Source organism: Xenopus laevis, chromosome 6S (assembly GCF_017654675.1).
Source record: "Xenopus laevis strain J_2021 chromosome 6S, Xenopus_laevis_v10.1, whole genome shotgun sequence".
NCBI lineage: Eukaryota > Metazoa > Chordata > Amphibia > Anura > Pipidae > Xenopus > Xenopus laevis.
Window position 1 is genome coordinate 135,347,611 of NC_054382.1, and position 24,028 is coordinate 135,371,638.

Below are 24,028 nucleotides of genomic sequence, written 5' to 3' on the forward strand. Positions count from 1 at the left end.
GTTGTGTTGATTTATACTTGTAGTTTTTTTTTACCACTTTGTCCTTTGCTTCTCCAACGTTTGCCTCTCCTAGTTGCTTTTACCCAGTTGCTGGGGACTCACTCTCCATAGCAACCATGCAGCGCTATCAATGACAAACAGGTGGATTAATTGGTGATATTGTGATTTGAGATATAAAGAGTGACAAAGAGAAAAATCTAAGGTCAGCTGAATTATTCTTTCCGGAGACCCCGACAACCAGGGAGGCAAATGAGCACAACAAATAAAAATTAAAAGACATAAATTAAGACCAATTGATTAACCTCAAAAATATTACTATTTATTGAAAGCTAATTCAAAGCTTCTCCTTTAACAGGGCAGGACCTGTCAATACCAATGCTCACGAATAACCCAAATGGTGTAACTATATTATACTAACTAGACTAGAGAAGTTTTCCACTGCACCTGTGGATGTAAATGAGCCTTTATATAAATATATACTATTGTAACTACTAGGATATATTCCAGCGTTATGTTTAAATAACGTCTCCCAACACCTACACTAGAGGGCGCCCATCTTTAAAAGGAATAAATTGACTGATTCATCTGCTCCCAACACTTTATAAAACCTCCACTAGATGGCGATAGTTGCTATAAAGGGAGAAGGTGCCCAGGATCATTGTGATTCTTCATTGTGACACATACTCTCAACACAATCATAGACTCACCATTCATAGCAGCACTTATATTCTGTATATAACCTCCGGGGCATCTCTACGCTCCGATATTCATGGATAATTGAGAAATAGAGACTCAGGGGTGCTAAGTTGATGCTAAGGGTGGTAATTGGTTCAAGTGGTAACAGTATAGATTGGAGCTGCAGTACAAGATGGAGACAGTAGGGCAAGATGGTGAAAGTAGAACAAGAGGGGACCAGTATTTGTATATTGTTTGAAAATATAATAATACATTATGTATTTTATTGTATTTTGTGACCATAGCGCGAATCCAACATTGTGAAAGTAGCATTTAAAGGATAAGTAAACCTTTAAAATCAGTGAATGTAAAATGGATGAGGGGACTATTCTAAGAAAGTTGCAATGTACATTCATTATTTATTTTGTTTGTATTCCAAGATATTAAGGGATACATGTGCTGTTAATATGAATGAATTGTGTTACAACAGCGCCACCTGCTGGTCAGTTTCCCACCAGTCTGACCACGAATATAAGATAAGATAAGATTCTTTATTTGTCGCAATGCATAGTTATACAAGTGCAACATGCAGGGAAATGCATCCTGATCCACTTTTTTAGACTGTGCAAAGTTAAAACATACTAGTTAAATACTACAGCTAAGTACCACAAAAATTAAAAACAAAAACAAAGTAGTCAAGGAAGTTGTCAGGAGAAACAAAGAGGCTGCTGTTCTTCTGCTTAGGAATAAAATTAGAAACCTTTCTCACATCTTTCCTAAGCAGAAGAACATCAGCCTCTTTCTTTCTCCTGACAACTTCCTTGACTACTTGCTGGTCAGACTGGTGGGAAACTGACCAGCAGGTGGCGCTGTTGTAACAAAATTCATTCATATTAACAGTACATGTATCCCTTAATATCTTGGAATAAAAACAAAATAAACAATGAATGTATATTGCAAACTTTCTTAGAATACCCCCCCCCCCCCAATCCACACAACAGCGTGGGTTCCTCTAGGTCCCTGCAAAGACCAAAACACACAGGAGATGCCTTCCCTGTTGGTGATGTATAATATTTGTAGTTAAATTAATCAGAATAAAAGGGCAATGTACTTTTTAATTTTTTATCATAACAAATTGGTGCCTCCATCTAATTGGTTTCGAGTGTAGCCTTGCGGAGTCCACTTGGTATCAATACTAACACACCGATATAATGATAATGTGATGCTTTATATAAGATAAAGAATAAACCACTGGACAACTTTTTCATCTCTATATTTTCTACTGTGTCCATCATGCCCTACTGTCTCAATCTTATTCTACTGTCTTTTTCTTGCCCTACTGTCTCCATCTTCTGCTGCTATTTCTTGTCCTACTGTCTTGTTTGACTCTACCCATCCTTGGCCTATCTCATCTTACTTACTATATCCATCTATCTCTACTATTTCCATCTTGTCCTACTGTCTCCATTTTACTCTACTGTCTCTATTTAGTCCCACTCCCTCCATCTTTCTCTACTGTCCAGCGGTGTTCCAAGGGTCCTTGGGGCAGCCTTTCTGACCCCTTGCACCCAACTCTTTCCTTTCCAAGCTCTAGAGAAGAACAGTGGGGTCACATCACCAATATGAAGAGCTCAAATTTTGCATTTTAAAGTTACAAGGACTGGCTCTTTACCACCCATTGTAACTTATGGAGCCTTGCCACCTGCGTTTCTCAGCTCGCCTCATGACAGCAGCACCACCCATCTTACTGTCACTATCATGCTCTAATGGCAACATTTTACCTTACTGTCTCCACTTTTCTTTCCTGCCACCAACTTGGCCTACTGTCCACACTGTGTCCTCAATTTTCAACCTTATCCTACTGTCTCCATCTTATCCTACTGTCTCCATCTAGCCCTACTGTCTCCATCTTGTCCTGCTGTTACCATCTTGTCCTACTGTCTCCATATGTTCCTACTGTCTCCATCTCGTCCTACTGTCTCCATATTGTCCTACTGTTACCATCTTGTCCTACTGTCTCAATCTTGCCCTACTGTCTCAATCTTGCCCTACTGTCTCCATCTTGTCCTACTGTCACCATCTTACCCTACTATCTGCATCTTGCCTACTGTTACCATCTTGTCCTCCTGTCTCTATCTTGCCCTACTATCTCCATCTTGTCCTACTGTTACCATCTTGTCCTACTGTCTCTATCTTGCCCTACTATCTCCATCTTGTCCTACTGTCTCCATCCTGTCCTACTGTCTCCATATTGTTCTACTGTCTCCATCTTGTCCTACTGTCACCATCTTGTCCTATTGTCTCCATCTTGTCCTACTGTCACCATCTTGCCCTACTGTCACCATCTTGTTCTACTGTCACCATCTTGCCCTACTGTCACCATCTTGTTCTACTGTCTCTATCGTGTCCTACTGTTACCATCTTGTCCTACTGTTTCTATCTTGTCATACTGTCACCATCTTGCCCTACTGTCACCATCTTGTCCTACTGTCACCATCTTGTCCTACTGTCACCATCTTGTTCTACTGTCTCCATCTTGTCCTACTGTTTCTATCTTGTCCTACTGTCACCATCTTGTCCTACTGTCACCATCTTGTCCTACTGTCACCATCTTGTCCTACTGTCACCATCTTGTTCTACTGTCTCTATCTTGTTCTACTGTCACCATCTTGCCCTACTGTTACCATCTTGTTCTACTGTCTCTATCTTGTCCTACTGTTACCATCTTGTCCTACTGTCTCTATCTTGTCCTACTGTCACCATCTTGTCCTACTGTCTCTATCTTGTCCTACTGTTACCATCTTGTCCTACTGTTTCTATCTTGTCCTACTGTCACCATCTTGTCCTACTGTCACCATCTTGTTCTACTGTCTCTATCTTGTCCTACTGTCTCCATCTTGTCCTACTGTTTCTATCTTGTTCTACTGTCTCCATCTTGCCCTACTGTTACCATCTTGTTCTACTGTCTCTATCTTGTCCTACTGTCACCATCATGTCCTACTGTCTCTATCTTGTCCTACTGTCACCATCTTGTCCTACTGTCACCATCTTGTCCTACTGTCTCTATCTTGTCCTACTGTCACCATCTTGTCCTACTGTCTCCATTTTGTCCTTCTGTCACCATCTTGCCCTACTGTCGATCATCATACCTTATTGCTGCCATGTTTCTTTACAGCAGCACTAATATACCTTCCATCCCCTAAAAAACAGTGGGGCTCATTTATTAACGCAGCGCAGCGCTAAAAAGAGCGCAGTGGCCAGACATTTGCCCAGCGCATGCGAGTATTTAATAATGTAGCGCACGATACCTTAACAGTGCGATTTGTGCGCTAATGTAGACACAAGACAGGTGCGACGTGTGAAACTGCGTATCAGCTGTCGCAGTGCTTATAATAAATTGTGCGCACAGGAAGATACCGCAAAGGTAAGGATTAGTTGTGCTCATGTATGAATGCGCTGCTTTAATTAGTTGCGTCACATATTGCGCATATTGCGTTCACTTAGACGCATCTGCATTTGTTTCTGTGCTAATATTTGTTTGGTTGCAAAGGTGTTTAGCCTACCTGATACCCTTAAAGGAACCTTGGTCAATATAAACATGTTGGGTGGAAGGCGTGGTTAATATGCACTTTACAAGGGTTGTTCATCTTGAATATACTAGCGCAGCTGGGCAGGAATGCGCATTTTGAAGAGCGTTACTATTACGCCACGAAGAGGCAGGCGTAAAAATTGTGGTGCTGTTGCCCGGGTGCAGTTTTGCACATATACAGACGCAAATCTGCGACGGCCGCAGTGCAAGCGCATTGTAGCCACGCCCACACCCACGCCCCTAACAACCACGGCATCGTTTGCGACATAAATGCCCAATCTTTTGCGCAATGCACATAAACAAAACCATCGCAAAAGCTCTGTGTTATGCGCAATATCACGCAAATATATTAGCGATCATGCTTGTGATGGCGCAGACAACCTTTTGCGTCCACTTATGCGCTGCGCTGCTTTAATAAATGAGCCCCAGTGTTTTTAGGGCCCCATTGTGTTGTTTTGCATACCCATAAAGTCAGCTGTGAATGTGGTGCTATGGGGAGAGTAAGTTCATGTACTATATAAGTGTTGATTGGTTCTTGGGAATGTTGATAGTATTGCCAATTCCTGTATAATGTAATAAAGGGGCAGTATAACTGCAGACAAGACAGGGTATTTTATGGAACTGTATATGTAACTCATTGATGTGAGTGAGTCTTACAGGCGTCTATAGGAGGTTTCCATTCAATGAACTCTCAGAGTGGTGAAGGTGCAGCTTATCAAATCAACTTTGAAGCTGTAATAGAAAATGAACCAGGAAGTAATACCTTTAGCTGCTGAAGCTGAAATTCAGGTTTATTATCTCTAATCAGGCCTGAAGCCAATTGCAGAGGATGAGGATATTACAAAAATATTTCACCACAAAAGGTCATGTCCTCATTCCTTATCTATCTTTGCCCCAAGGAATCTCAACTCAACTCAACTCAACTCACTGATAAACAACAATATTCATACATTTCCTTTTATATTTTTTAGTTTAATTTTTAATACAATGGAGTAATAGAGCATTGGGCAAACGTAACACGAAACTTTGTTCTATCTTGTAGGGGTAAATAACTGAGCAACTCGTTCTTCTCTACAAAAGGAAACACAAGCTGCTCACGTCTGTCCATGTTGGACTTTCATCTTAGGACACATAATGATCTAGCCACTCACTATCATATATTCTGGACATGTTACATACTCTGTACTACTAAATGTTTCTGCTACTACAGTCACTGCTGTTTTACTGTTTCTGCTACTATAGGCACTGCTGTTTTACTATCTCTACTACTATAGGCACTGTATTTCTATTGTTTCTGCTACTACAGGCACTGCTGTTCTACTATCTGTATTACTATAGGCACTGCTACTCTACTGTTTCTGCTACTACATGCTCTGCTGTTCTACTATCTCTACTATTATAGGCACCGTTTTTCTACTGTTTCTGCTGCTACAGACTCTGCTGTTCTACTATCTATGCTACTACATGCACTGCTGCTCTACTGTTTCTGCTACTACATACACTGCTGTTCTACTATCTATGCTACTATAGGCACTGCTGCTCTACTGATTCTGCTACTACAGACGCTGCTGTTCTACTATCTGTACTACTATAGGCACTGCTGTTCTACTGTTTCTGCTACTACAGTCACTGCTGTTCTACTGTTTCTGTTACTACATGCACTGCTGTTCTACTATCTCTGCTACTATAGGCACTGCTACTCTACTGTTTCTGCTACTACATGCACTGCTGTTCTACTATCTCTGCTACTACATGCACTGCTGTTCTACTATCTCTGCTACTACATGCACTGCTGTTCTACTATTTCTTCTACTACATGCACTGCTTTTCTACTATCTCTGCTACTATATGCACTGCTGTTCTACTATCTCTGCTACTATAGGCACTGCTATTCTACTGTTTCTGCTACTACATGTACTGCTGTTCTTCTATCTCTGCTACTACATGCACTGCTGTTCTACTATCTCTTCTACTACATGCACTGCTTTTCTACTATCTCTGCTACTATAGGCACTGCTTTTCTACTATCTCTGCTACTATAGGCACTGCTACTCTACTGTTTCTGCTACTACATGTACTGCTGTTCTACTATCTCTGCTACTATAGGCACTGCTGCTCTACTGTTTCTGCTACTACATGTACTGCTGTTCTACTATCTCTGCTACTATAGGCACTGCTGCTCTACTGTTTCTGCTACTACATGTACTGCTGTTCTTCTATCTCTGCTACTACATGCACTGCTGTTCTACTATCTCTTCTACTACATGCACTGCTTTTCTACTATCTCTGCTACTATAGGCACTGCTGTTCTACTATCTCTATAGGCACTGCTACTCTACTGTTTCTGCTACTACATGTACTGCTGTTCTACTATCTCTGCTACTATAGGCACTGCTGTTCTACTGTTTCTGCTACTACAGTCACTGCTGTTCTACTGTTTCTGTTACTACATGCACTGCTGTTCTACTATCTCTGCTACTATAGGCACTGCTACTCTACTGTTTCTGCTACTACATGCACTGCTGTTCTACTATCTCTGCTACTACATGCACTGCTGTTCTACTATCTCTGCTACTACATGCACTGCTGTTCTACTATTTCTTCTACTACATGCACTGCTTTTCTACTATCTCTGCTACTATATGCACTGCTGTTCTACTATCTCTGCTACTATAGGCACTGCTATTCTACTGTTTCTGCTACTACATGTACTGCTGTTCTTCTATCTCTGCTACTACATGCACTGCTGTTCTACTATCTCTTCTACTACATGCACTGCTTTTCTACTATCTCTGCTACTATAGGCACTGCTTTTCTACTATCTCTGCTACTATAGGCACTGCTACTCTACTGTTTCTGCTACTACATGTACTGCTGTTCTACTATCTCTGCTACTATAGGCACTGCTGCTCTACTGTTTCTGCTACTACATGTACTGCTGTTCTACTATCTCTGCTACTATAGGCACTGCTGCTCTACTGTTTCTGCTACTACATGTACTGCTGTTCTTCTATCTCTGCTACTACATGCACTGCTGTTCTACTATCTCTTCTACTACATGCACTGCTTTTCTACTATCTCTGCTACTATAGGCACTGCTGTTCTACTATCTCTATAGGCACTGCTACTCTACTGTTTCTGCTACTACATGTACTGCTGTTCTACTATCTCTGCTACTATAGGCACTGCTGTTCTACTGTTTCTGCTACTACAGTCACTGCTGTTCTACTGTTTCTGTTACTACATGCACTGCTGTTCTACTATCTCTGCTACTATAGGCACTGCTACTCTACTGTTTCTGCTACTACATGCACTGCTGTTCTACTATCTCTGCTACTACATGCACTGCTGTTCTACTATCTCTGCTACTACATGCACTGCTGTTCTACTATCTCTTCTACTACATGCACTGCTTTTCTACTATCTCTGCTACTATATGCACTGCTGTTCTACTATCTCTGCTACTATAGGCACTGCTATTCTACTGTTTCTGCTACTACATGTACTGCTGTTCTTCTATCTCTGCTACTACATGCACTGCTGTTCTACTATCTCTTCTACTACATGCACTGCTTTTCTACTATCTCTGCTACTATAGGCACTGCTTTTCTACTATCTCTGCTACTATAGGCACTGCTACTCTACTGTTTCTGCTACTACATGTACTGCTGTTCTACTATCTCTGCTACTATAGGCACTGCTGCTCTACTGTTTCTGCTACTACATGTACTGCTGTTCTACTATCTCTGCTACTATAGGCACTGCTGCTCTACTGTTTCTGCTACTACATGTACTGCTGTTCTTCTATCTCTGCTACTACATGCACTGCTGTTCTACTATCTCTTCTACTACATGCACTGCTTTTCTACTATCTCTGCTACTATAGGCACTGCTGTTCTACTATCTCTATAGGCACTGCTACTCTACTGTTTCTGCTACTACATGTACTGCTGTTCTACTATCTCTGCTACTATAGGCACTGCTGCTCTACTGTTTCTGCTACTATAGGCACTGCTGTTTTACTATCTCTACTACTATACCCACTGTTTTTCTATTGTTTCTGGTACTACAGGCACTGCTGTTATACTATTTCTGCTACTGTAGACAATGCTGTTCTACTATCTATACTACAGCCACTACTGTTCTATTGTTACTATATTTGCTGCTATCCTACACTTTCTGCTACTACTATCCCATTCCCTTCCATGTTACTATCTCTACATTTATATGTGCTGCTTCTAAAGGCAGGGTGCTTTTGGTTCTGCCATGGCCTAGGCCAGCAGACTAGATACCACAACTCCTCATCTTATCTTGAGCACTCAAACCAAAGTGAGAAGGAACTGGATTAATAATGTAGAGAGCTGAATCTAAATTAGAAGAACAACCCAACTATTAGTAAGGTTTCACCAGAAAAAATGTACCTAACTTGTCTCATGGCAGCAATAGCACTGTCTAAAGGTGCTTTTGTGTTATTATCTCTGATACTATAGGTATAACCATGATAGTAACTGTGATACTATAGGTATGCCCATGCTAGTATCTCTGATACTATAAGTATGCCCATGCCAGTATCTCTGATACTATAGGTTTGCCCATGCTAGTATCTCTGGTACTATTGGTATGTCTATGCTAGTATCTCTTATACAATTGGTATGTCTATGCTAGTATCTCTGATACTATAGTTTACCCATGCTAGTGTCTCTGATACTGTAGGTTTGCCCATACCAGTATCTCTGATACTATAGGTATGCCCATGCTAGTATCTCTGATACTATGGGTATGCCCATGCTAGTATCTCTTATACAATAGGTTTGCCCATGCTAGTATCTCTGATACTATAAGTTTTCCCATGCCAGTATCTCTGATACTATAGGTATGCCCATGCTAGTATCTCTGATACTATAGGTATGGCCATGCTAGTATCTCTTATACTATTGGTATGCCCATGCTAGTATCTCTTATACTATAGGTATGCCCATGCTAGTATCTCTTATACTATAGGTTTGCCCATGCTAGTATCTCTGATACTATAGGTTTGCCCATGCTAGTATCTCTGATACTATAGGTATGCCCGTGCTAGTATCTCTGATACTATGGGTATGCCCATGCTAGTATCTCTTATACAATAGGTTTGCCCATGCTAGTATCTCTGATACTATAAGTTTTCCCATGCCAGTATCTCTGATACTATAGGTATGCCCATGCTAGTATCTCTGATACTATAGGTATGGCCATGCTAGTATCTCTTATACTATTGGTATGCCCATGCTAGTATCTCTTATACTATAGGTATGCCCATGCTAGTATCTCTTATACTATTGGTATGCCCATGCTAGTATCTCTTATACTATTGGTATGCCCATGCTAGTATCTCTTATACTATTGGTATGTCTATGCTAGTATCTCTGATACTATAGGTTTACCCATGCCAGTGTCTCTGATACTATAGGTTTGCCCATGCCAGTATCTCTGATACTATAGGTATGCCCATGCTAGTATCTCTGATACTATAGATTTGCCCATGCTAGTATCTCTGATACTATAGGTATGCCCATGCTAGTATCTGTTATACAATAGGTTTGCCCATGCTAGTATCTCTGATACTATAGGTTTTCCCATGCCAGTATCTCTGATACTATAGGTATGACATGCTAGTATCTCTGATATTATAGGTATGTCCATGCCAGTATCTCTGTTACTATAGGTATGTCCATGCCAGTATCTCTGATACTATAGGGTTGCCCATGCCAGTATCTCTGATACTATAGGTATGTCCATGCCAGTAACTCTGATATTATAGGTATGTCCATGCCAGTATCTCTGTTACTATAGGTATGTCCATGCTAGTATCTCTGATACTATAGGGTTGCCCATGCTAGTATCTCTGATACTATAGGTATGTCCATGCCAGTATCTCTGATACTATAGGTATGTCCATGCTAGTATCTCAGCAAATATAGGCCTGCTGAGCTGTCATGGCCAGGGAGAAGCCCAAACCCATGTATTGGATAGAAGTTTTGCCTTAAACAACATTTGGTTCAGTTCCAGCCAGGGCACCATCTGTAGGGGAGTTTGTATTGCTCATCCTCATGTCTCTGGGTAAACCTGTTCCCTCCCACAGTGCCCCTAGTGTGTATGAATGTGATAGGACCTTAGATTGTAAGCTCACTGGGACAGAACCTGATGGGAATGTGATATGACCTTAGATTGTAAACTTACTGGGGCAGGGACTTATGGGAATGTGATAGGGACCTTAGATTGTAAGCTCACTGGGGCAAGGAATGATGGGAATGTGATATGACCTTAGATTGTAAACTCACAGGGGCAGGGACTGATGGGAATGTGATAGGATCTTAGATTGTAAGCTCACTGGGACAGGGATTGATGGGAATGTGATAGGACCTTAGATTGTAAGCTCACTGGGCATGCAATAATAGTGCTAGAGACATTACTGCTCAGTGGGAGGAAAAAGAGCATATAGATACATATAATTATATATAGTAATAATGTGCATGTAAATATCTGGTGGGAGTTTCTCCCTGAGTAGCTGCTGACTGTGAGTAAAGGAATGAGTAGTGGAATTCCCCCGGGGCAGGTTCAGAGGCAGTAGGTGTTTGAGTCTCTTGGCTGAGCCCGGCAATATCCTGACATCATGTGGGTTGGTATTTACCCTGCAGTTTCTGCCCCATCAACACTGTGTCTCTGCCAACCCTGAGCCTCACTCCTCCTGCACCGACTGAATGGAAAACTGTGCTGAACCCAGTGCTGAGAGCAGAGATAACTGAGCAGCAGGAGATACAGAGATAATCAGGGAAAGGACATGGCTGGGCTCAGGCTTGGGGTGGCTGTCGCCTTCCTGCTGCTTCTGAATTGTAAGTGTCATATTTATATATCTATATATCTATATATCTATATATCTATATCTGAGAATTCAACATTTTGTCTAGTTAACCCATAGTGTAAAGTGGTGTTTCTCTGATGGGGCATTTCTATCAGCTGCTCTTGCACCCCCTGTTCTCCATATGAGCATTGGAGGCTACTAATGGCCATTATTATTCTTATACTTGGAGTATGGCAGGTGAGTGGGGTATAAGGGCAGTTTTGGAGCATTGATACTAGGAGTCACACAGGGGCTGTTATACTGTATCATTATCATTATAGAACACAGTCTGCCTTCTTTTGTTGGGAGTTATAATTCAGCAACAACACAGGTTGTATATACAAACCCAGAGACAGGTTACAATACAGGATCCGAACTGGACATGTTTTCCGGCCACAAGAGCTTACAATCCAACAGGGAGGAATTTAACAAGGAAACACGAGAACAAAGGGACAAATCTGATCTGAAACATACAGTAACTGTAATGTAAGGGTGTTGCTGAACTGGCTCCATGCCCAGACCAAACTGGATCAGGTTGACTGATCCCTCACCCATGTAACAGTGTTTTACTAACCTTGTGCCCATATAAACCTGGTTTATTGTCTGTTGCAACAATTTGTCCAGTTCAGTTAGTTTAAAGTATAAGTAAACCTTTAAAATAAGTGAATGTAAAATGGATGAGGGGGCTATTCTAAGCACTTTTGTAATGTACATTCATTATTTATTTTGTTTTTATTCCAAGATATTAAGGGATACATGTACTGTTAACATAAATGAATTTTGTTCCAACAGCGCCACCTGCTGGTCAGTTTCCCACCAGTCTGACCAGCAAGTAGTCAAGGAAGTTGTCAGGAGAAAGAAAGAGGCTGATGTTCTTCTGCTTAGGAATAAAATTAGAAAACTTTCTCACATCTTTCCTAAGCAGATGTGATAGGGACCTTAGATTGTAAGCTCACTGAGGCAGGGACTGATGGGAATGCGATAGGGACCTTAGATTGTTAGCTCACTGGGACAAGAACTGATGGGAATGTGATAGGGACCTTAGATTGTAAGCTCACTGGGGCAAGGACTGATGGGAATGTGAAAGGGACCTTAAATTGTAAGCTTGCTGGGTCATGGACTCAGGGTCGGACTGGCGCAGTCGGGGCCCACCGGGTTGTGAACCTCGGGGGCCCCGTGCGCATGCGCAAAAACTAGTGCGCATGCGCGAACGTCAGCCCCAATGCGCATGCGCGAACGTCAGCCCCAACGCGTGCATGCGCAACAGCACCGAAAAACTTTTACTGCCGTTCGGGGGCCAATCTAGGACCGGGACTGGGCCGGCGGGGGCCCAAGTGGGCCGGGGCCCACCGGGTTTTTTCCCGGTTTCCCGCCGGCCCAGTCCGACACTGCATGGACTGATAGGAATGTGATAGGACCTTAGATTGTAAGCTCACTGGGCATGCTATAATAGTGCTAGAGAGATTACTGCTCAGTGGGAGGAAGAAAAGCATATAAATACTTATAATTATATATAGTGATAATGTGCTTGTAAATATCTTGTGGACGTTTTTCCCTGAGTAGCTGCTGAGTAAAGGAGTGAGTATTGGAATTCCCCCCGAGGCAGGTAAACCTTTAAAATAAGTGAATGTAAAATGGATGAGGGGGTTATTCTAAGAAGTGTTGCAATGTACATTCATTATTTATTTATTTTTTATTCCGAGATATTAAGGGATACATGTACTGTTAATATAAATGAATTGTGTTACAACAGCGCCACCTGCTGGTCAGTTTCCCACCAGTCTGACCAGCAAGTAGTCAAGGAAGTTGTCAGGAGAAAGAAAGAGGCTGATGTTCTTCTGCTTAGGAATAAAATTAGAAACCTTTCTCACATCTTTCCTAAGCAGAAGAACATCAGCCTCTTTCTTTCTCCTGACAACTTCCTTGACTACTTGCTGGTCAGACTGGTGGGAAACTGACCAGTCTGACCAGTATATTATTTTTAGTGAACAATCTGAAACCAACTGAACTGGAAAAAAAAAGTGTTGTGAATGTGTGAATTCTTTTAATAATTTATCTTGATGTTCACTGGTTTGTTTTCCCACAATACCCGCAGGGTTTTCTCATCTGGTTACATTAGGTACAATTATCTGGCTCTAGGTTTGTTGAGACAACAGAAACTTCATATGAAACAAACTCTAAATCCATTAAAAAGGGAAATAAATGTATATTGGAAAGCTACTTATAATTCCACTTCCTGGTATTTTTGGGTTCTGTTCCCCTTTAAAAAACAAACAAAAACGTACTGCCCTTTACCTGAATTTGCTGTAAATGCCCATGGGGAACATATGAGTGTACAGGGAGGGTTTTACCCCGGGTCCTTTGGCAACTACTGATCTCTTATATCTTATAGTGGCCCCTCCCAGCAATTCTATAGCCACAAGTTTCTTCACATAATTGATCTTTCTATGGAAATTATGAAATTGTGCTCATGGTCTTGGTTTTGGGGTCCAAGAACTAAATGGGTGGCATTTCTAGGGACAGTCAACCAGAACATGGTACAAAACAATATGTTTTACTAAACAGACATGTAAAGTGAATGTACAATGATCATTTATTTGTAATATTTCTACTGCAGCAACTAATGCAACTGATGCCACTACCACTGAGATCAATGTAACATCTGCTGCTGCCACTGAGACCAGTAGCTTCATATCAACTGCATCCAACACCACCTCAGCATCTCCTATAACCACTGAGATCACTGACCTTATATCCTCCACTGCTGCAAACGAGATCACCTCAACATCTCCTACTACCACTGAGACCACTAACCTCACAACCCCTACTGCTACAACTGACACCACCTCAGCATCTTCTGCAACCTCTGAGACCACTAGCCTTGTTTCTACAACTACTCCAACTGAGACAACATCATTATCTTCTACTACCATTGAAATGACAACCCCCACAACTCATACTACAACATCTGAAACCACCTCAGCATTTCCTACAACCACTGAGATCACTGACCTCATATCCTCCACTGCTGCAAATGAGACCACCTCAACATTTCCTACTACCACTGAGACCACTAGCCTCACAACCCCTACTGCTACTACTGACACCACCTCAGCATCTTCAGCAACCTCTGAGACCACTAGCCTTGTTTCTACAACTACTACAACTGAAACCATCTCAGCATCTCCTACAACCACTGAGACCACTATGACATCCACTACTGCTACAACTGAGACCACATCAGCATCTCCTACTGCCATTGAGATGACAACCCCCACAACTCATACTACAACATCTGAAACCACCTCAGCATTTCCAACAACCTCTGAGACCACTAGCCTTGTTTCTACAACTACTACAACTGAAACCATCTCAGCATCTCCTACAACCACTGAGACCACTAATACATCCACTATTACTACATCTGAGACCACATCAGAATCTCCTACTGCAATTGAGATGACAACCCCCACAACTCATACTACTTTAGCTGACACCACCTCAGCATCTTCAGCAACCTCTGAGACCACTAGCCTTGTTTCTACAACTACTACAACTGAAACCACATCAGTATCTTCTACAACCACTGAGACCACTATGACATCCACTACTGCTACAACTGAGACCACATCAGAATCTCCTACTGCCATTGAGATGACAACCCCCACAAACCATACTACATCTGAAACCACCTCAGCATTTCCAACAACCACTGAGATCACCGACCTCACATCCTCCACTGCTGCAAATGAGATCACCTCAACATCTCCTACTACCACTGAGACCACTAACCTCACAACCCCTACTGCTACAACTGAGACCATCCCTGCATCTTCTACAACCTCTGAGACCACTAGCCTTGTTTCTACAACTACTACAACTGAAACCATCTCAGCATCTCCTACAACCACTGAGACCACTAATACATCCACTATTACTACATCTGAGACCACATCAGAATCTCCTACTGCAATTGAGATGACAACCCCCACAACCCATACTACTTTAGCTGACACCACCTCAGCATCTTCTGCAACCTCTGAGACCACTAGCCTTGTTTCTACAACTACTACAACTGAGACAACATCATTATCTTCTACTACCATTGAAATGACAACCCCCACAACTCATACTACAACATCTGAAACCACCTCAGCATTTCCAACAACCTCTGAGACCACTAGCCTTGTTTCTACAACTACTACAACTGAAACCATCTCAGCATCTCCTACAACCACTGAGACCACTAATACATCCACTATTACGACATCTGAGACCACATCAGAATCTCCTACTGCAATTGAGATGACAACCCCCACAACCCATACTACTTTAGCTGACACCACCTCAGCATCTTCAGCAACCTCTGAGACCACTAGCCTTGTTTCTACAACTACTACAACTGAAACCACATCAGTATCTTCTACAACCACTGAGACCACTATGACATCCACTACTGCTACAACTGAGACCACATCAGAATCTCCTACTGCCATTGAGATGACAACCCCCACAAACCATACTACAACATCTGAAACCACCTCAGCATTTCCTACAACCACTGAGATCACCGACCTCACATCCTCCACTGCTGCAAATGAGACCACCTCAACATCTCCTACTACCACTGAGACCACTAGCCTCACCACCCCTACTGCTAAAACTGAGACCCCCTCAGCATCTTCTGCAACCTCTGAGACCACTAGCCTTGTTTCTACAACTACTACAACTGAGACCACATCAGTACCTTCTACTGCCATTGAAATGACAACTCATACTACAACATCTGAAACCACCTCAGCATCTCCTACAACCACTGAGATCACTGACCTCACATCCTCCACTGCTGCAAACGAGACCACCACAACATTTCCTACTACCACTGAGACCACTAGCCTCACAACCCCTACTGCTACTACTGACACCACCTCAGCATCTTCAGCAACCTCTGAGACCACTAGCCTTGTTTCTACAACTACTGCAACTGAAACCATCTCAGTATCTCCTACAACCACTGAGACCACTATGACATCCACTACTGCTACAACTGAGACCACATCAGAATCTCCTACTGCCATTGAGATGACAACCCCCACAAACCATACTACAACATCTGAAACCACCTCAGCATTTCCAACAACCACTGAGATCACCGACCTCACATCCTCCACTGCTGCAAATGAGATCACCTCAACATCTCCTACTACCACTGAGACCACTAACCTCACAACCCCTACTGCTACAACTGAGACCATCCCAGCATCTTCTACAACCTCTGAGACCACTAGCCTTGTTTCTACAACTACTACAACTGAAACCATCTCAGCATCTCCTACAACCACTGAGACCACTAATACATCCACTATTACTACATATGAGACCACATCAGAATCTCCTACTGCAATTGAGATGACAACCCATACTACTTTAGCTGACACCACCTCAGCATCTTCTGCAACCTCTGAGACCACTAGCCTTGTTTCTACAACTACTACAACTGAGACCACATCAGTATCTTCTACTACCATTGAAATGACAACCCCCACAACTCAAACTACAACATCTGAAACCACCTCAGCATTTCCTAAAACCACTGAGATCACCGACCTCACATCCTCCACTGCTGCAAATGAGACCACCTCAACATCTCCTACTACCACTGAGACCACTAGCCTCACCACCCCTACTGCTAAAACTGAGACCCCCTCAGCATCTTCTACAACCTCTGAGACCACTAGCCTTGTTTCTTCAACTACTACAACTGAGACCACATCAGTATCTTCTACTACCATTGAAATGACAACCCCCACAACTCATACTACAACATCTGAAACCAACTCAGCATTTCCTACAACTACTGAGATCACTAGCCTTATTTCCACAAAGACTTCAACTGAAACCACCTCAGCATCTCCTACAACCACTGAGACCACTATCTTTACATCCACACCTACTATTACTACCACTGAGACCACATCAGCATTTTCTATTAATGTAACTGAGGCCGCTACCACTGAGATCAATGTAACATCTGCTGCTGCCTCTGAGACCAGTAGCTTCATATCTACTGCATCCAAGACCACCTCAGCATCTCCTACAACCACTGAGACCACTATCTTTACATCCACACCTACTATTACTACCACTGAGACCACATCAGCATTTTCTATTAATGTAACTGAGGCCACTACCACTGAGATCAATGTAACATCTGCTGCCGCCACTGAGACCAGTAGCTTCATATCAACTGCATCCAAGACCACCTCAGCATCTCCTATAACCACTGAGATCGCTGACCTCATATCCTCCACTGCTGCAAACGAGATCACCTCAACATCTCCTACTACCACTGAGACCACTAACCTCACAACCCCTACTGCTACAACTGAGACCATCTCAGTATCTTCTACAACCTCTGAGACCACTAGCCTTGTTTCTGCAACTACTACAACTGAAACCATCTCAGCATCTCCTAGAACCACTGAGACCACTATTACTACAACTGAGACCACATCAGAATCTCCTACTGCAATTGAGATGACAACCCCTACAACCCATACTACTTTAGCTGAGACCACATCAGCATCTCCTATTACCACTGAGACCACTAGCCTCATTTCCACAACAACTACAACTGAGACCACATCAGCATCTCATACTACTATAACTGATACCACTGGCCTCATTTCGACAACAACTACAGCAGAGACCACATCAGCATCTCCTACTACCATTGAGATGTCAACCCCCACAACTCATACTACCACAACTGAAACCAACTCAGCATTTCCTACAACTACTGAGATCACTAGCCTTATTTCCACAAAGACTTCAACTGAAACCACCTCAGCATCTCCTACAACAACTGAGACCACTATCTTTACATCCACGCCTACTATTACTACCACTGAGACCACATCAGCATTTCCTATTAATGTAACTGAGGCCACTACCACTGAGATCAATGTAACATCTGCTGCCGCCTCTGAGACCAGTAGCTTCATATCTACTGCATCCAAGACCACCTCAGCATCTCCTACAACCACTGAGGTCACTGACATCACATCCTCCACTGCTGCAAACAAGATCACCTCAACATCTCCTATTACCACTGAGACCACGAGCCTCACAACCCCTACTGCTACAACTGAGATCACCTCAGCATCTTCTACAACCTCTGAGACCACTAGCCTTGTTTCTACAACTACTACAAATGAAACCACCTCAGCATCTCCTACAACCACTGAAACCACTATCACATCCATTACTACTACAACTGAGGCCACATCAGAATCTCCTACTGCCATTGAGATGACAACCCCCACAACCCGTCCTACTTCAGCTGAGACCACATCAGCATCTCCTACAACCACTGAGACCATTTTCTTTACATCCACTACTACTACTACAACTGAGACCACATCAGCATTTCCTACTACCATTGAGAAGACAACCCCAAAAACCGCTAATACTTCAGTTAAGACAAATGGGACCACATCAGCATCTATTAGAAATGAAAGCACCACTCAAGTACCCCCTACTGAGACAAATAAGATTACTTCAGTGTCTGTGAGAAATGAGAGCACTACCCTAGTACCAATGTCTAATGCAACAAGTGATACAACTTTGCTATCTACTATACATAAGACTGCTTTTCCTACAACCCAAATTAATGTTACAGCCCCACCTGATACATCTCTGGTGTATACTACAATACTGGAGACCTCTTCAGCATCAACTATAAATGGGAACATCACTCTAGTACCCCCTACTCAGGCAGCTAAGACCACTTCATCATCTTATAGAAATGAGAACACCACTCTAGTTCCTTCTACAGCAAATACCAGTACACCGACAACCACTGCTAGTAGAACTGAGAGAACCTCATCATCTCCCACCACAACTACACAAACAATCACAACAAGTTCAGCATCTTCTACTACTACTACTGCAGCAGCAAAAACCACAGTTCCATATGGTGAGTAGTATATGTAGTATTTGTACTATATCATAAAGGTTGATGTTTGATGTATAGCTCTCCTGGGTATTACGTTGTGTTGAGGTTGGATATATCTGCCTTTGCTTTAAGATTAATGAGAACGTTTGATTTTAAGTTGAACTTTCTAAACTACTTTCTTTATAAAGCTTGAGGGCAGTTAGTGATTGGCTTATGGTTTTATCTTGGTCTACAGACTGTAATAAGAGCCAGTTAGTGGGGCATGGGTTCCATCTACTGGCTGTTGGTTGTATTTCAACTCATGGTAACCAACAACATGGCCAATGTTCCCCAGGGTGACATTAGACTTATATAATTAAACATAAGACAAAACAGTGGTATTCTGACAATTAATCACACTGGCAGAATAAAGTGTCAAGTGCAACATTTCCATCAGGTCTTGTAACCTGGATAACCAATACGTAATCATTCCAGTGACCTTGTGTTTTTTTGCTTACTAAAAAGACATCTGGCCCTTTCTTTAATCTATATAATGTATCTGCCAGTATAGTCACATCACTAACACAAAATGATAGAATAAACAGGGGTAGCAGAATCCACAGCTGAGGTTGGACCACACAGAGAAGGGGACCAGTTAGAGCCACATGCCCCTGCCCTCCACCCTTATAGATATACCCCAGAACTTAGAGGTGTTATAGGGACTGCAATTAAAAATATACAATAATAGGGGGTTGTGGGAGCACTCAAAAGGCTAAGTTAAAGTATAATTTATATGGAAGCGCTATTTTTCAATGCACATTCCCTGGTCCCCTGTTTCACAAATAATTCAGTATAAATGCAAGTGCACGTGTTTAAGAAACATGTGTTTTTTGTTACAAAGTTATGATCATAAAGTTGATAAGCCACCATACCACGTCAAGGTAAACCCCCATGTGGCGGTCCCTAACTTGACTACTATGCAGAGAGACACTAGATCCTTTATACTACGACCAGAGGTAACAAGTTAGGGACCGCCATATGGGGTTTACCTTGAAGTGGTATGGTGGCTTTTCAACTTTTTGAAGTCTCCAAGCTTCTCTTATCCTCCCCACTCACAACTTGCCCCCTTGACCCTTTGCCTTCTTCTCTGCTCAAACACTGTGTTGCAGAGCTTACGCCACCACTTACTCACATCTTCAATTCTTCTCTAGCTTCTGGAACCTTCCCTTCTCCTTTCAAACAGGCCTGTGTAAACTAAGCCTATTCTTAAAAAGGCCACGCTTGACCCAGCCTGTCTGTCAAATTACCGTCCTGTCTCCCTTCTACCACTTGCCTCTAAACTCCTAGAGCGTATTGTGTTCTCCCGTATTACTAACTTTCTACACACCCATGATCTGTTGGACCCTCTGCAATCTGGTTTCCGGCCTGGTCACTCTACTGAGACTGCTTTGTGCAGAGTTACAAATGATCTTCAGGTGCCAAAGCCAAAGGTCACTTGTCCATCCTTCTCCTCCTTGACCTGTCATCTGCATTTGATACAGTTGATCACTCTCTCCTGATGCAGATTCTCTATTCGCTTGGCATCCGTAACCAGGCTGCATCTTGTCTCTCTTCTTACCTCTCTAACCGATCATTCACTGTCTCCTATGATAACAAAACCTCATCTCCAGTTCCACTTAATGTGGGGGTGCCACAAGGCTCCGTACTTGGTCCGCTGTTGTTCTCCTGTACTCTCTGTCTCTGAGAGATCTCATCCATTCATTTGGCTTTAATTATCATCTGTATGCTGATGTACCCAAATATATTTATCCACCCCTTCATTAACAGCTGAAACAGAGGCTCAGATCTCTAACTGCCTCCTGGTTATTTCAAATTGGATGAACCAGCGCCACCTCAAACTCAACCTAACACTGAACTTATCATCTTTCCACCTAAGCCTGGTCCTACTCCCCTATTTACTATCTCTATTGATGGCTCATTAATCCTGTCAACTCAGCTCACTGTCTGGGGGGAATCTTTGACTCCTCTCTCTCCTTCTCTGATCATATTAACACCACTGTCAAAACCTGTCACTTCTTCTTACGCAATATTGCCAAAATCTGTCCCTTCCTTTCACCTGATACATCCAAGACACTCATGCATGCTCTCATCCTATCCCGACTAGATTACTGTAACCTTCTACTAACTGGCCTCCCTAACTGCCATCTCTCCCCTCTACAGTCTGTATTAAACACTGCTGCCAGAATTCTCCTCCTCTCATCCAAAAGGTACAGGCCCCTCCGCTGCTGAAGTCCTTATCATGGCTTCCTAGAAAACAAAGAATAACTTATAAACTCCTCCTCATAACCTTCCCTTCATTCCTCTGCACCTCACTACATCTCATCTCTTGTCTCTCTATATGTTCCTACCCGAAACCTCCGCTCCTCTCAGAGCAACCGCTTGGTTGTACCCCCACTACTACTGCTGTTTCCCGTATCAAACCCTTCTCTCTTGCGACTCCTTATATTTGGAATGTCATTCCTGAATCTCTCTGGAGACAATCCTCTTCAATGTTTTTAAAATGAAACTCAACACCTGAACTGGGAACTGACACTTATATATCAATGTAACAAACTGTAACCCACAGCACTTTAATACCCCTCTGAATTGTGTCTGTATGTTACCCTCCCATTTAGACTGTAAGCTCTACGGGGTAGGGTCCTCTAGCCTTTTGTCTCCTTGACACTGAGCACTTAATCTGTATTGTATTTATATTTTATATTTATGTGAATTGTATTTCTAATAATGCACTTATTGTTACTTTTTATTCCAATGACCCCTTGTTTGTTACTACTAATTTATTGTTTTGTTGTACAGTGCTTTGCCCTCAAGGAGCGCTTTACAAATAATAATATACATACATACATACATACATACATACATACATACAGACATACATACATACATACATTAAGAATGCTGGCACACTAGATACAGTCTACTCACTTCTGCGTAGTTTTAACCTTTATACTTATCAACCTATTTGTTTCTCTTTCTTTACAGTTGCCGGCAAAGCTGTGCTGAAAGTCGAGTTTCGATCATCCGCATCCAAGCCCTTGGAAAGTGTAATACAGATGTTTGTAAAAAAGGTAGGTTCTAAATCTTATCGACAAACTCTGTTTCTCATTATTCCATCCTTCTGTTCTCCCCCACCCAAGAAGTACGATCTATGAACTGCTAAAGATTTAGGACCCTCTTGTGAGGAGACAATGACTATCAATAAGTGGTTACAAATGTTCCCTAGTAGAGAAGGTGGATCTGGGCCCTGCGTCCTCAGCAAAATTGAGCTGATCCGACAGTTGGCTTGGGTTTCTACACTAGGGTACGTTCCTATCTATGTATGTAAAGAAGGTTCAGGAAGTAATTAGAGGAAGGGATTTGCTTTGTGTTCCAATGTGATTTGCACTGTATTCATTCAGGTCTTCTCCATTCTTGGTTCCACAGAGCTGCCTCAACTTGCCTCCAAAGCTAAAGGACAGAGGCATTAGATTCTCCTGGAATGGCACAAGTCTGGACTGTGCTTCTCTGAGTGGCACTAGCCGGTAGGTTGAATGAGATCTCAGCACATCAGCACTGCCACTTTCTACACTTCTCAAGGACAACCATTGGGAGACCAAGCCACCCTACAGAATTACTTGGCCTCAACAAACAACATGGACCAAATGGGTCCTTGTATGAGACGTAATGAATTCTACATGATATATCACATGATATATAACAATATGAACTCTAGAGACAAAATGGACCATTGAAATGAGACAAATGGATTTTGGTGTTTGTAGGGATGGGGCAATAGGGGTCTTTGAAAAAAAGAGACAATTTGAGAGTGAAAATGGACAAATGACAGATGAACTTTGTCTCCTACGACTCCCACCTCTTCCCACTTGAGTCTTTCAGCCTCTTTCTGAAGGAATTGTCTTCTGCCCTTTTAAAAGAGAACAGGTCCCTCACTTAATGAAATCCTTATCATGACTACCCATGACTTTCCCTTCAATCCTCTCCTCTGCTCGTCTTAAAGGGACAATGTCATGTTTTTTTGTGTGGTTTTTATTTCTAAATGACTATTTACACTGCAAATAATTCACCCTACCATGTAATATTGGTGTGTAGGTGAATCTCAGTCATATTGCCTGGTCATGTGCTTTCAGAAAGAGCTAGTGCTGCACTATGGAACTGCTTTCTGGCAGGCTATTGTTTCTTCTATTCAATGTAACTGAAGGAGTCGCAGTGGGACATGGATTTTTACTATTGAATGCTGTTCTTATATCTACCAGGGAGCTGTTACCTGGTTACCTTCCCCTTGTTCTGCTGATGGGCTGCTGGGGGGGGGGGGTGTATATCACTCCAACCTGCAGTACAGCAGTAAAGAGTGACTGAAGTGTATCAGAGCACAAGTCACATGACTGGGGCACCTGGGAAACTGACAATATATATGGACTTCATCCACTGTAACCTGCACTATTTATTACTCTCCTATTGGTGTTTGTAATTTATTCTACCACTTAGAATGTAAGCCCTCCTTCTTCTTAGGTCTTAATGTTCAATGTAATTGCATTTTTGTATTTATATAAATACTGTATTCTATGAATGAGTTGTTCAACTGTACAGAGCTGTGTATACAAGTAGCTCAATATAAATAAATATATACACACATACATACAACAGAACCTAAATGCAAGAAACAATCCCATGGAAGAATTCCTTATGGGATAATAGAAAGCAATAACAGCCAGTGATACACATTTCTATTTGTTATCTCTGTCGCCATCTGAAGGTCAGTGTCAGAAGTGCAGAATATTAAACAGCTGACTTACCCCTGAGCCTTCAATGGGGCTACTTAAGTTGTACAAAACAATTGCTATTGGTTTACCAGAGATAACACAGTTTTCACTTGACTTCTATTTATTTA

General features: G+C 42.2%; 2 protein-coding genes across 2 annotated transcripts; both read left to right on the forward strand.

Annotated features, from left to right (window-relative positions):
* The first annotated feature begins 10,738 nt into the window (after positions 1 to 10,738).
* LOC108719771 (mucin-2) lies at positions 10,739 to 17,629 on the forward strand. The gene is made up of 3 exons (XM_041567708.1): positions 10,739 to 11,136; positions 13,762 to 17,543; positions 17,621 to 17,629. Exons 1-3 carry the CDS (start codon positions 11,085 to 11,087, stop codon positions 17,627 to 17,629), a joined length of 3,843 nt encoding a protein of 1,280 aa, XP_041423642.1. The 5' UTR covers positions 10,739 to 11,084.
* A 95-nt stretch (positions 17,630 to 17,724) lies between these two features.
* On the forward strand, positions 17,725 to 23,218 carry muc22.S (mucin 22 S homeolog). Its single transcript, XM_018223993.2, has 3 exons — positions 17,725 to 19,122; positions 22,123 to 22,208; positions 22,564 to 23,218. Exons 1-3 carry the CDS (start codon positions 17,883 to 17,885, stop codon positions 22,663 to 22,665), a joined length of 1,428 nt encoding a protein of 475 aa, XP_018079482.2. The 5' UTR covers positions 17,725 to 17,882; the 3' UTR covers positions 22,666 to 23,218.
* The last annotated feature ends 810 nt before the right edge of the window (positions 23,219 to 24,028 follow it).